Raw genomic sequence first — 13151 nt, forward strand, 5'->3', positions numbered from 1 at the left:
TGGCTTTTGGTGATGTGGGCTGAGGAGCAACAGCTACTGAACGTGCGGTTAATGCGCTATTTGGCTATAGCAGCCAGATTGGTGACTGCACGCTGGTGGACAAGGAAGGATTCTCCTCCTTTAAACAATGTTTGGTCATCAGACTCAGGAACATTCAAGCTATGGAAAAAATAGCGGCATATCTTAGAGATGCTTTATTAAGGTACGGGAAAATATGGGAACCCTTTGACGAATGGCTTCAGATTCACAGTTCTTAAGCCCGGGCTCTGAGATTGGGTATACTTTTACCGTTACATATATTAATTAAGACTATATCTACTCATCAGTTGAATTCTTCTGAACCCTTTACTCTACAGAGGATACCAGTTAACAAGAATTATTACTGTTATTGTTGAAATTCTTGCAATGTTATAGCAACTATACATGTTATGATGTTTGTTATTGCTATCATGCATCGATTTGAGGGAGGGTGGGGGAGGAAAGGAATGGGGAGGGGTTATATAGAAAGTTTGGATTACGGGACAGTCTCTTCGGGGACGTAGCTGTATGAAACTTTTATGGTTTGTCTATTTACTGTATTCCAATAAAAAGTTAAATTACAAAAAAAAAAAGAAGCAGATTTGTTAGGCAAGACTTCCTTTGGGTAATCCCACATTAATTTCCCCTCTGGGGAAAGTACTGCAGCATAGTAAATGCACCCCTAAGATTCTTTTTTTAAATTTTGACTTGAATTTATTTCTGAGTTGATATTTTTTTCCTTAAAGGTTTTGACAGCTCCTCCTCCTGGTCACAGCATTATGAATTTGTGTACATTTGGGTGCTGCTGCACTCATCCCTAACAAAGAAACCATGCAGATTCCTGTTGCTGCACATTAAAACATGAACAGAACATCAGTAAATACTAATTTGACTTGAAAGGAGATTTCTACAATGTAATAATAAAAGGTGCACAAGTTTTATCTAAAGTAACGCAGAAAACAAAATACATTAGGAGATAAAATAAAGAAGATTTAGACATAAGATCGAAAGGGGTAACAGCGGAAAAGAAACAAGCGCATTAATGTTTTGAACACTCTAGTTAGCTCTGTTGATTATTCTGGAGAAAATACTTACTGATAGGGGATGCCTTCTGAAAACAATGTGGTCTAGAAGTGTAATTTGCTCTGCAAGTTCCATAGCAGATAAAGTTTCTAAGCACTCTGTTTTCTGACAGTCAACTGCAAACAGAAAGGAAGGAAACTAACTAAAAAATGGCATTTTGCTAGTATGGCTCATATTGTTGTCAGGCCTTCTGTCAGTCTCCAGTGTGGAGTTTTGTTTACTTCCAAATAATGTGAAAAAACTTAGAGATAACCGGATCCAACTTTAGTGATCCATGAATCCAGATTCCCTAAAATCACTAAGAACCTGGATTACAATCCATTTTAAAAACCACAACTCTAGACAAACCAGGGATCTTTTTTACTTTAAGAATTACTTTCTTCCCTCCCTACTGTTCTTATCCAAGCTGTACTTGCTGCCATAACAGGACATGTTGCTCCTCAGTTTCAGCATGTGATAGTTTTGTCTCACTCTTTCTTGTAGGATAGCTAACCTGCATTTTTCTACAGGACTAGACTAGGGGAGGGGAGGATTTAGTTTCTGAAGCAAATAGGAGTGTAATTAGGCTACAAAAGCAAGTTTACCTGTAACTGGAGTCATCTGCTCAGTCACACGTGTAGGTGATATCATCCAATACTGGCTAAGTTAAAAAGATCTAGATAGAAGGCCTTTCTGCTCATGCACAGCAGATACTGTACAGTCACATATCACAAGGCCCCCTCAAGGGGAGATGGGAGATTATGTGTCTCTGATTTATCCTGCAGTCCATGGAGAACACCATGAACAAAACAAAGTTGCTTATACCTGTAACTGGTGCTCTCAGTGGCAACACCACCACTTATCCAATTTTTTTCGCTCTTTAACTTCCACCCTGGTTAACCTTCCTCATTAACACATGTTCTAAAATGGCAAGTATAACAAGTATGTGTATTTGATGTTTGTGGCTTATGGAAAAAAACATCACTACCCCCTTCTTCATTTCTCAGTCTTTTGGCTAAGATCAAGTGCAAAGTCTGCATTATGAACTGAGGTTGATACTATCTTGGCCCAAACTGAAAACATGTACAATATGACTGGGGAGGGGGTTAACACCCTGCACCATAACCCCACTTTGGACATGATTGATGATCATTGTTTAAGTATGATTAAACCTGTTAAACGAAAATGATGTGTTTGTTGAGGGAGAAACTAGATGGGTTCAAGTATGCTAAAAGTGTCATAGATGCTAAAAAATCCTACACAAATAAACCAGATCATTTCTGTGGGACTGGAACTGGAAATGATTAAATTGAGGCTTGCGATCTATAAAATTAAATTTTAGATCACAGCTTCCTCTGCATCTCTTCTAGATTGTGATCCATTGAATGACCCCCCCTTCCCTCCAGAACTGAAAGGGATTCAAATTCTTAAAAATCAAACAAATAAACCTTGGCAAGCTAGTATACTCAATTTTTCGAAGCAGCATGTATGGAGAAATTGACATACTCTCTCAAAGGTGAAAGTTCTAAGTATGAATTGATTTGGGGAAAGTTCTGGGACTTTCATTCTGTACCCTAATGAAACTTGTCATGTTTGTTTTTTTCTTGGTCAGGGGACTAATTGGAATCACTGTATTATTGTTTGTACAATTTGTTGGTGTTTGTTCAGTTTAGAAATAGGACATGCACTAAAGAATGCAAAGTTGTACAAAGACTCCTTTTCATGCTAAAAGGGGCAAATAGTGTGCCTTACTGTAATACTGCACACTATTTCTACTTTTGGCATGCCAAATGTAACTGCTTTGCAAATAACTAATTTTCACCTGTAGTTTTACACCTGTGAAAATGTATTTAAATTAAATTAATGACTAATATGTAACTCTTCTCTTTATTTTAATTGATGCTACCTGATTATATTGGTTTGATGTAATTGTTTTTTCTCATCTTTTTCCACCTCATCCTTGCTTTCTGTTAATTGTAAACCGATGTTATGTACAAACGAACTTTGGTATATAAAAGCTCTAAATAAATAAATAAATAAATAAATAAATACTCATGTAAATCTAGCTAAGCTATACACAAAAACAGATTCACAAAGCTGTTTTTGCAAAAAAAAAAAAAAAAAAAGTTAACTATATCTTAAGATGTGTAATTACAGCTGCTGTGAAAAGTTCCTTAGAAAAACTATGCATACTATTTTTCTACTGGGCTTTTTCGTATAGAAGTCCCAGTACAAAACTAGCACGCATGCAAAGTACATGTAAGATTTGCCATACTTTAGTACATTGGCATCAAAGTGTTAAAAAAAACAACAAAAACATCATGCCCTTCTCTTGTGCTAACTCTTCCAGAATTTAGAAGGTGAAAAGAAATGACTTTCAAAAATTTACCTTTTCCCTCCTTTAAAAATTAAATTAATCCTACCACTGGTTGTTACGTTGGGAGCAATTTTCAGTTTCTCTGCAGAGTTGTTTCTCTTGGGCCTGGTAGCTCATTTTCAAAGGAAATCTCCCCATTGAGTTTCCTTTTGAAAATCTGAATTGCAAAGGCTGTGGGTACAAAAGTACCCATGGACTTTGCATCTGCTCTTTATGTGGGCAAGGTTTGCAGGAGAAAGTGTACCCACAGATTTTAAAAACAAGTCTCCGTGCATAAATTCACTGTCCTGCCCTCCCATTGTCCCCAGGATTGCCACTTTTTCCTGTGACTAAAAGAATGTGTGTTGTGAAACAAATACATAATTTTATCTGTACGGAGGCTGGACAATTTTCAGAAGCCCATTTTATAAGTAGGTAAATGTGTTCACCTGGGTAAAAATGTTTGAAAATTGCCCTCATTATATTAATTAGTTTAAATGTCTGCGTTTGCCATAAGCATAATTCAAGACATTTTAAACAAACTCACCGCAGAAATAATGTCCTCAAGCTCTAAATGGGGGTCATCTTGGTCATCTAGACAAAGAACACTGAAAAACACCAGATTATTGTACAATATGCACATATAGTACAGCATGAGGGCATGTTTTAAAACCCCTTTCGATGGGTAAATGACTATTTACCCATGGAAATGGGAACTTTGAAAAGTACCCACCTTATGAGTGAGAAACATTTTACCCACAGTATGGGGAGGAGGGCTGGGGAGGGGCATGCAAGTACACATATACTTTCAAATTTTCAAAAATAAGCACATATTTTTACCTGGAAAATGAATCCCACACAATGAGCAGGTACAGAATTTTATGGGTACTTTTTCTTAGGCCCTTTTCAAAGGGTAAGTTTTCCCTTTAAAAAACTGTTGCAAAGTCTTTGGTTCAAAAACTACAGGCAGTTTCAAAATTGCCTTCTATATGGAAACTAGCGATTTGTTTTTGTTACTATAAATCTGTTTTCCCCTTAAAAATATATTTTGTTCACGATATATAAAAATGACAGCAGAAAGACCAATCGGCCCATCCAGTCTGCCCAGCAAGCTCCCACACTTATTTTTCCATACGTATCTATTTCACCAACCACCAGTTTCAGGGCCTTTGTTGTAACTGTTTGATTCAAGTTCCTGACATCCCCTGCCATTGATGCAGAGAGTAATGTTGGAGTTGCAATCAAAGGTGAGCATAAGGCTTAATGGTTAAGGGTAGTAACTGCCACATCAAGCAAGTTTATCTGATGCTTGTTTACCCAGACTGCACAGATCATTGCCTTGTTGGATGTTGTCTGAATGTAAATCCTGTTTTTCCACATTTCCCCCTGCCGTTGAAGCAGACAGCAACACTATATATGTATTCAAAGTGATGTATCAGGCTTAATTGGTTTAGGGTAGTAACCGCCGTAATAAGCAAACTACCTCCACGCTTGTTTACCCCGATTGTGAAGTTCAGTCCTTGTTGGTTGTTGTCTGAATGCAAATCCTCTTTTCCACATATCCCCCTGCCGTTGAAGCAGAGAGCAATGTTGGAGTTGCATTAACCTTGCGAAGGCTTATTGAGTAAGGGTAGTAATCACCAGGTAGTAGCCTCCACTCCAGTAATCCACCCCCATGGCTCTTCTCTTCATTCCCATCCTCTAGACTTTATGGATCCACAGTGTTTATCCCATGCCCCTTTGAAATTCTTCATAGTTTTAGTCTTCACCACTTCCTCCAGCAGGGCATTCCAGGATCCACCACCCTCTCCGTGAAGAAATACTTCCTGACATTGGTTCTGAGTCTTCCTCCCTGGAGCTTCAAGTCGTGACCCCTAGTTCTACAAATTTTTTTCCAACGGAAAAGTTTTGTTGTTGACCATGGATCATTAAAACCTTTCAAGTATCTGAAAGTCTGTATCATATCACCCCTGCTCTTCCTCTCCTCCAGGGTATACATATTTAGGTTCTTCAATCTCTCCTCATAAGTCATTTATGAAGACCATCCACCTTTTTGGTCACACTTCTCTGGATCACCTCCATGCTGTCCCTGTCCCTTTGGAGATACAGTCTCCAGAACGCAACACAGTTCTCCAGGTGAGGCCTTACCAAGGACCTTTACAAGGGGATCATCACTTCCTTTCTCTTACAAGATATTCCTCTCTCTATGCAACCCAGTATTCTTCTGGCTTTAGCTATTGCCTTGTCACATTGTTTGACCGACTTTAGATGTTAGACACTATCACCCCAAGGTCTCTCTCCTGCTCCGTGCACATCAGCCCTTCACCCCCCCATAAAATATAGTTCTTTCAGATTTCCACACCCCATATGCATGATTCTGCACTTCTTGGCATTGAATCTCAGCTGCCATATCTTCGACCACTCTTCCAGCTTCCTTAAATCTCGTCTCATTCTCTCCACTCCTTCCAGCGTGTCCACTCTGAGCAGATCTTAGTATCACCCGCAAAAAGACAAACCTTATCTTCTATCCCGTCCGCAATGTCACACAAAGATATTGAACAGGACCGGTCCCAACACCGATCCTTGCGGCACTCCGCTTAACACTGCTCTCTCTTCAGTAAGTTCCATTTACCATCACACATTATCTTCTGTCTGTCAACCAGTTTGCAATCCAGGTCACCACCTCGGCACTCACTCCTAAGCTTCTCATTTTATTCACAAGCCTCCTGTGCGGGACCGTATCAAAAGCTTTGCTGAAATCCAAGCAGATGACATAGAGCGCTCTTCCTCGATCTAATTTCTTAGTCACCCAATCAAAAAAGTCAATCAGATTTGTCTGACAGGACCTTCCGCTGGTGAATCTATGCTGCCTCTGGATTCACTGTAGATGGTTCACTATTCTTTCTTTCAGCAGTGACTCCATTACTTTTTCTACCACCGAGGTGAGGCTAACCGGCCTGTAGTTTCCAGCCTTCTCTCTGCCCCCACTCTTGTGAAGCGGGACCACCACCACTCTTCTCCAATCACTTGGCACCACTCCTGTTTCTAGGGATCTATTGAACAGGTCATGCAGAGGACCCGCCAGCACATCTCTGAGCTCCCTCAGTATCCTGGGATGAACCTCATCAGGCCCCATGGCTTTGTCCACTTTCAGTTATATTATTTAAGGTGAATTTTAAATGCCCGACAACACTGAAATTAGAGGATGCGCGAATATGTAAGGCCGATGTGCACAGAGCAGATTTTAAAAGCCGGCTGGATACGTGTATACTTGCTGTTAGGCACACAAACGAAAAGTTTAAAAAAAGGGATGGGGCATGGGTGTGATCTGATGGGCCACGGGCATTCCTGGATTTAAACTTGAAATTGGCACGTAAATAGTTATGCGCACTCGAGTGCATTGAGGTCCCCTACCACGTAACTTTACTTCTGTTATGAAGTAATAAAACAAACTCTAGACAAATCAGAGGGGTATTAAGGGTCGGGTCTAACAGTGGGGAAGGAAGGCTATTAAACTATGGGGGATGTAACTCCTATCCCTTAACTGGGCGAACTGAGAACGAACTGGGAAAACAGCCAATGGCATCGGCATGCGTCCCTTTTAAAATCCCCCCACTTACGTGGTAGAAGTCGTATTTGTGAGCATAGGTGCACATCCACTTAAAATTGCATGCACATGTGTGGGTAATCAGGCTATTTTATAACCTGTACATGTGTATGAGCGTATGTTATAAAATGGCCACATTCCTGGGTGGGGGCCAATGAATGCGTGCACATGTGCATCCATGTACCGCATTGAAACTTACAATTTATGTCTCTAATATGGAGCACCTAAAATGTTCAAATCCAGCAATGTGTGTTAAAATGAGATCCTGACTTAGGTACCATGTTCAATATTCAGTTCATTTTCCATCTGACAGTGTTCCAGAAATAGTGTTGAAATAACGTCAAGAAAGTTAGGTGGGAGAGGTATGGACTGTGTCGCGCATCTATGGTGCTACGGAGATACCAATATTTAAGTCTCCTGTTTGTCAGAGCTAACAGTTGCAGGCCCTTTATATTTATTTATTTATTTAACATTTCTCATATGCCACAGCCTTGCACAATAAGTTTCAACATGGTGAACAAAAAATAACATTCAAAACCACATACATACCTCTGTTTGGGACAAAATAACATTCATAATCATTACAAATATAATCCCTGTCATGCTTGAACCCGGATAACAGTTTCCAGCGATCGTATGTCACACTTCTGTTTAGGTGGACACTGTAGCTATTCCATTAGATTTATTTTCCAGGGTTTCCTGTGGGGGAAGGGAAGTTTTCCTTTCAAGACTCTTCATATTGCTTTCACTTTTCCCATAGTTAAGTCTCTTGCACACAGCACTGATAATCTCAGCTCAAAGAATAACAATGTCAATACTCAGTGAGACACAGGAGAGTTGTTTGGTGGTTTCCAACTTTTCTCTTTACTTATAAGATGCATTGATGAATTACATTATTTACAGGTGTGCACTTCATTTTTAAGAGGGTACAGAATGGTTTTAATAAGTTTGTAACTTCTTAAAGTTTTTCTTGAGTTCAGATGTTTTTCCAATGTAATTAGTTCTTTTAGTCACGGGATTTCTCTCCCCCGCCCCCCCCCCATTGGAATATAGGGCAAGTGTGTATTTCCCTCCCAATGTAGATGAAGTATCCAAATTGTATTTTTAAAGTGTTACGTCCTTTCTCTCCTACTTCTTCTTGTAGTATCAAGAGTTGATACCTTTTTTCTCCCAATGTTCAGTAGATACTCATGGGCCATGGAAATGGTCATCCCCTTCTCCTTCTCTCCCTTTTCTCCTTCTTCCTTAGGATGGCTGGAAGTCATCCTTTCCTTGGATTCTGATGTCAGGTTCCACTTGCAAGAAGGGATCTTCCACCATTGGTTAAAAGATAAAACTCATAACAACTGAATCCAGAAGAATTTGGCACTCCAAACTCAAATAAGTTGAAGGTGGCATGAGAGGGCTGAAAGAAACTCTCATACAAAATAAAAATCTCCATTGAGCTTAAAGTTAAGAGCTAGAAAAATGCGAAGAAAGCACAAGACATGCTACCTCCTTAAAAACGAAAAGGTTCCAGGAGAGAAAAATGATGATCTTTCTAGAAAACACCGGGGACACTATCATTTCTACACCCGAGGGAGCTGAAAACGCCAATGACCCTGACTTGCCCTATACCAATTTGGTATATTCCTTATCCAGTGTTAGTAGGGGACTAACAGGATCCCTACACAAATAAAACAGAAACAACAATAAGGTCCATATTCAGCTGCTGTGCAGCTCAGCACATTAACCTAATGTCCAAAATTGAATCTCATGCTTCATAAGTGGCCTGATTGTTATGCTCAGGCTTGTGGACCCTTGGCCGACGAGAGGATGGTATATCTTTCGGAGGGTCCGTAGGCTCTCTCGTCGGGTGGCGAGGCAGAACAGGAGGCAGGACCAGCTGACCCTTGGCACTGGAGACTGGGGCGAACACGGAGACGATGAAGAGAGGAGATAAGGCGCTGTGTCTTCACCACTGGTGGTCTGCTGTCCCCCCGGGAGGAGCCCGTAGGGACCCGACCGCTGGGACTTAGGTGGACCTAGGGAGGTCAGGGTAACGGTGCAAAGGCCAACTGGAGCTTCGCCCTGGAATCCCGTGGTCCCCCCAGGAGGAGCCAGTAGGGATCCGGGCCGCTGGGACTTAGGTGGGCCCTTGGAGACAGAGTCTTGAAGGAGTCCTAGGTCGAGTGCCAGAGGATCGTCGCTCACCAGTCCGAAGTCGTGTACCAGAGAATCACCGCTTGCCAATCCGAAGTCAGGAACCAGAGAATCACTGTAAGCCAATCCGAAGTCAGGAACCAGGAACACCAAGACGGAACAGGATCCAAAGCTCAAGGACTCACCGAAGCAAGCAGACTGGACAGCACTGGAGGACGTTGCCAAGTCGCTGGATGAGCAGAGGAAACTGCCTTTTATACTTCCTCTGCCCTGGCTGATAGAGAACAGGTGAGGCCATTTAAAGGGATGGGTCCCTTTAATTCTGTGGAGGGGGCGTGGCCTAGTGCTTAAGCATGGCGGTGGCCATTTTGGATTTCTCCCGCGGAGGGGAGACGCTGCTGGGGGGGGAAGCAGGGCGGCTTCCCCTGCAATGGGCAGCGTCAGAGGCCGCGCGGGCGCGATGGCCCGAGTCAGAGCCTTCCCCCGGGGCTCCCGCAGCACCGCAAATCAGGTAGGGGGCCGTGGTCGTGGGGTGCCACGGCCGCGGAGCACAACACTGATGAAGGCCTTTACAGCAAGAGACTGTCATATTGACCCCTTGCTTCCATCTCCCATGTAGAGTGAGGTGCCTCAGAAACTGAAGGTGCAAAAAAAAAAAAAAAGTGCCTTATTTCACAGTACAAAGTCAAACCCAAGTTAATTGGAATTTAAAATATTTATGATGTGGCCTGGTGACTCAGCCGATAAGTGCTATGATCTGCTGTATAGTTCAATCCCTGGGTTGGGCCTTTGTCTCCTTGGGTTGACCAGGACTGGGTATGCTGCAGACACAGCATTCATTCTCTGGCAGTCGAAGGAGTCATTGTCATTTCCTAAATATGACACTGAGTGGCCAGATTTAGGCTCCATGACTGCAGGGTTCTGTGAGAAGCTCTGGTGCATGGCCTCCAGCCTAGGACCATCACTGTGATGGCAGTCAAAAAAGCAAACAGAATGTTGGGAATTATTAGAAAGGGAATGGTGAATAAAACGGAAAATGTCATAATGCCTCTGTATCGCTCCATTGTGAGACCACACCTTGAATACTGTGTACAATTCTGGTTGCCGCATCTCAAAAAAGATATAATTGCGATGGAGAAGGTACAGAGAAGGGCAACCAAAATGATAAGGGAAATGGAAATGTCTCTGAGCTCACCAGGTCCAGAAAGAAGGAATTTTAAGGACTTTAGACATTGTGCTGGTTATTCTTAGTTATATTATTTTTCCTTTCTTAACTCCATCTGATTGTGGTCTAATTTGCAGCAATTATTTATTGCTGTGTCTTTTCTTAAAACCAAGTTGTGTTTGATTGTAGTTGTTTTGAAAAATTTCTAAAGAGTTTTAAAAAATCTAAATCTGCAATGCACCAGGGACATGCCTTATTGTATATAAAAATAATAGTGCAGTAAATCACATTATCTGTCACATGGTTATCCCACATTACACCCACCAACAAAAGGACACTGTATATCTATTTTAGTGCTGTGACACAATGTAAATCATAAAATTTTGTTAATATGGAGACTGCATCAGCAAGCCTGACAATGGCAGTACATCAAAGTACCGTCCGGTCTAATCGTCACTTGCGGTATTAGTCTTAGTGATCAAAATGCATTGTTATAGAAATGATTCCAAATGTATAAATAGTCCATCTGTTCCTGTAGGTGTAAATATAATAAGACCCGACAGTGGCCGGTGTTTCGCGACTTAACAGTCGCTTCTTCAGAAGTATATTGTTTTATAGAACAGATGCTTCATCCTGGACTTGAGCATCTCAACTGTTTCCAGGAACAGAGGACTATTTATACATTTGGAATCATTTCTATAACAATGCATTTTGATCACTAAGACTAATACCACAAGTGACGATTAGACCGGACGGTAGTTTGATGTACTGCCATTGTCAGGCTTGCTGATGCAGTCTCCATATTAACAAAATTTTATGATTTACATTGTGTCACAGCACTAAAATAGATATACAGTGTCCTTTGGTTGTTTGGTTGAACTTTTTGGATAGGACTGTTCTTTTTTGGGGTTCTTTATTTTTTTGTATTCCACATTACAGTCATGAGAACAATCTCCAAGTATCACAGTTTATTGATGTCATAGACTACACATCTTAGTAGCTGTAAAATCTGCTTTTTGGATATTGTACATTCAAAGAAATCCAAGTAATGCAGTGGAAAATGCCTGTTCCCAGCAGCAGCAATGAGGAGGCTTTTGAAGATAAAATGCACAGTATCTCACAATCAACATGAATATGAACTGTATTGTTCAATTACTTAAGGACATCCATCCATTTAAGACAAGAACTATGGTCCTTACACCTAATTTCAAGTCCCTTAAAGGAGGGAGTTGATGGAGGGAAGCCAAATCAACATGGCATGCTATGATGCTATAGTAATTGCTAGTCCTACTAGAAATGCACGCAATCATGCCCTGGGTCTATCCAGTAGGCTGCACTGATAGAACTGACTAACAGTTTGGTCTGTCTGGCAAGCTGCAAGTACAGTAATAACTGGAAGTCCTAGAAGTGCAGCTGCACATGTAGCCAGGTCTGACTGGCAGGCAACACACTCCTCATGTCAACAGAGTTGGTGCTATAGGTTGGTGATAACATGGTACTATTCAGAATAGTTACATGGATCTAAGAGGCTGGATGAGAAACAACCATGCTAATCTTGGTAGCTATTTAGATTATTACAATGTGTTGTGGATAGATATGGGAAGGGGGAGGTGCTGGATGTAAACTAAATAGGGGATCTTTTGTACTTTATCTATTCAGATGGTAGAATACAAAGAAGGAAATTGACAGAAACTGACTTGGATAAGGAATAATATCTTACAAGCAGTTACGTTAGCAGCTGGGATATACCTTTGGCACTATGGACAGGAATAACTTGGCAGACTGGATGGGCTGGCTGGTCTTATTCTGCCATTACTGACCATGCTACTATATTTTCACCTGACTGGAAACTAAACTGCTGGTGGTTCTGCATATCAGAATTGTCATTTAACTTTAAACTACAAGTGATTCACAATGATATAAACTTCTGGGAGAAAAGCATATTGCATAGGCATTTCTGTATGGACTAAATGGAGAGGATCAGGTGTTCAAACCTTTATGTGAGATAAGACGGCAATAATTTCATGAGTTTATAGTAAGATTTCATTCACCTCGTCTCCAGTGCCAAGCAAAGGGACTGAATGGGAATATTTTACCTTAATATGTTGGCTGTTGCTTTTCTTTCTTGGGGTAGAAGGTCAGGGTCTCGCAAAACGTCTTCTAGCAAATTGACAACATTCATTTTCATCTCATTATTTAGCTCAAAATCCTAGAAAAGAAGACTATTGCAAATGAATTGAACTGATTTCATTTCCTGATATCTCTGAACAGAATAGAAAGTAGCAGAACAAATATACAATGTGCAAAACTAAGCATATCTACTACAGAACCTTGAAAAATTAAATGAAAATAAAATTGTGCTCTCTTTCTCTTTTCCACCCCCCGCCCCCCCAATCCACACACTCCTTCCTTCCCTCCTATAAAGAATTTCAAACGTGTACAGGGACAAGAAATAATACACACCCTATAGATATTAACTGTTTTACCTCTATGGGGAGAATTTGTAAGGTGCGCAAACAGTAATCTTTCTTGGTAAATTGGCCTGACTGAAAATGTTCCCCCTTTGCATGGCTAAAAGTACACAGGGCTTCCATTATGTGCATAGTTTTAGCTGGTTTAAAAAAAAAAGGCATTCCATGAGAGTCTGGGATATGTGATTGTGCACTAGTTACTCTACATGATGTTCACATATTTTAACCCATCTGCCAGTAGAAGGCATTTAAATACAAGTCTGTTAAAAATTCCACATGTGCAAGAAAAGGTAAAACAAGTACTAAGCCATTATTTTACTGGGAATTGTA

The 13151-nt window shown here is 40.9% G+C and overlaps 1 protein-coding gene across 2 annotated transcripts in view; it reads right to left on the minus strand.

The window, feature by feature from the left end:
• The window catches only part of RASGRF2 (Ras protein specific guanine nucleotide releasing factor 2), an 888178-nt gene that overhangs the window by 188376 nt on the left and 686651 nt on the right, over positions 1-13151 (minus strand). The window contains exons 19-21 of one of the 2 annotated variants that reach the window (XR_003852277.1): positions 12447-12559; positions 3984-4044; positions 1114-1217 (exon numbers count right to left, since the gene is read on the minus strand). Coding sequence is in view for 1 of the 2 variants with exons in the window: in XM_029574148.1 (XP_029430008.1) it covers positions 1114-1217; positions 3980-4044; positions 12447-12559 (282 nt within the window). In the remaining variant the exon portion in view is untranslated. Of the gene's footprint in view, positions 1-1113; positions 1218-3979; positions 4045-12446; positions 12560-13151 lie in introns of both variants that reach the window. The other variant, XM_029574148.1, reaches the window with a different exon arrangement.

This window comes from Rhinatrema bivittatum, chromosome 1, assembly GCF_901001135.1.
Source record: "Rhinatrema bivittatum chromosome 1, aRhiBiv1.1, whole genome shotgun sequence".
NCBI classification, from domain to species: domain Eukaryota; kingdom Metazoa; phylum Chordata; class Amphibia; order Gymnophiona; family Rhinatrematidae; genus Rhinatrema; species Rhinatrema bivittatum.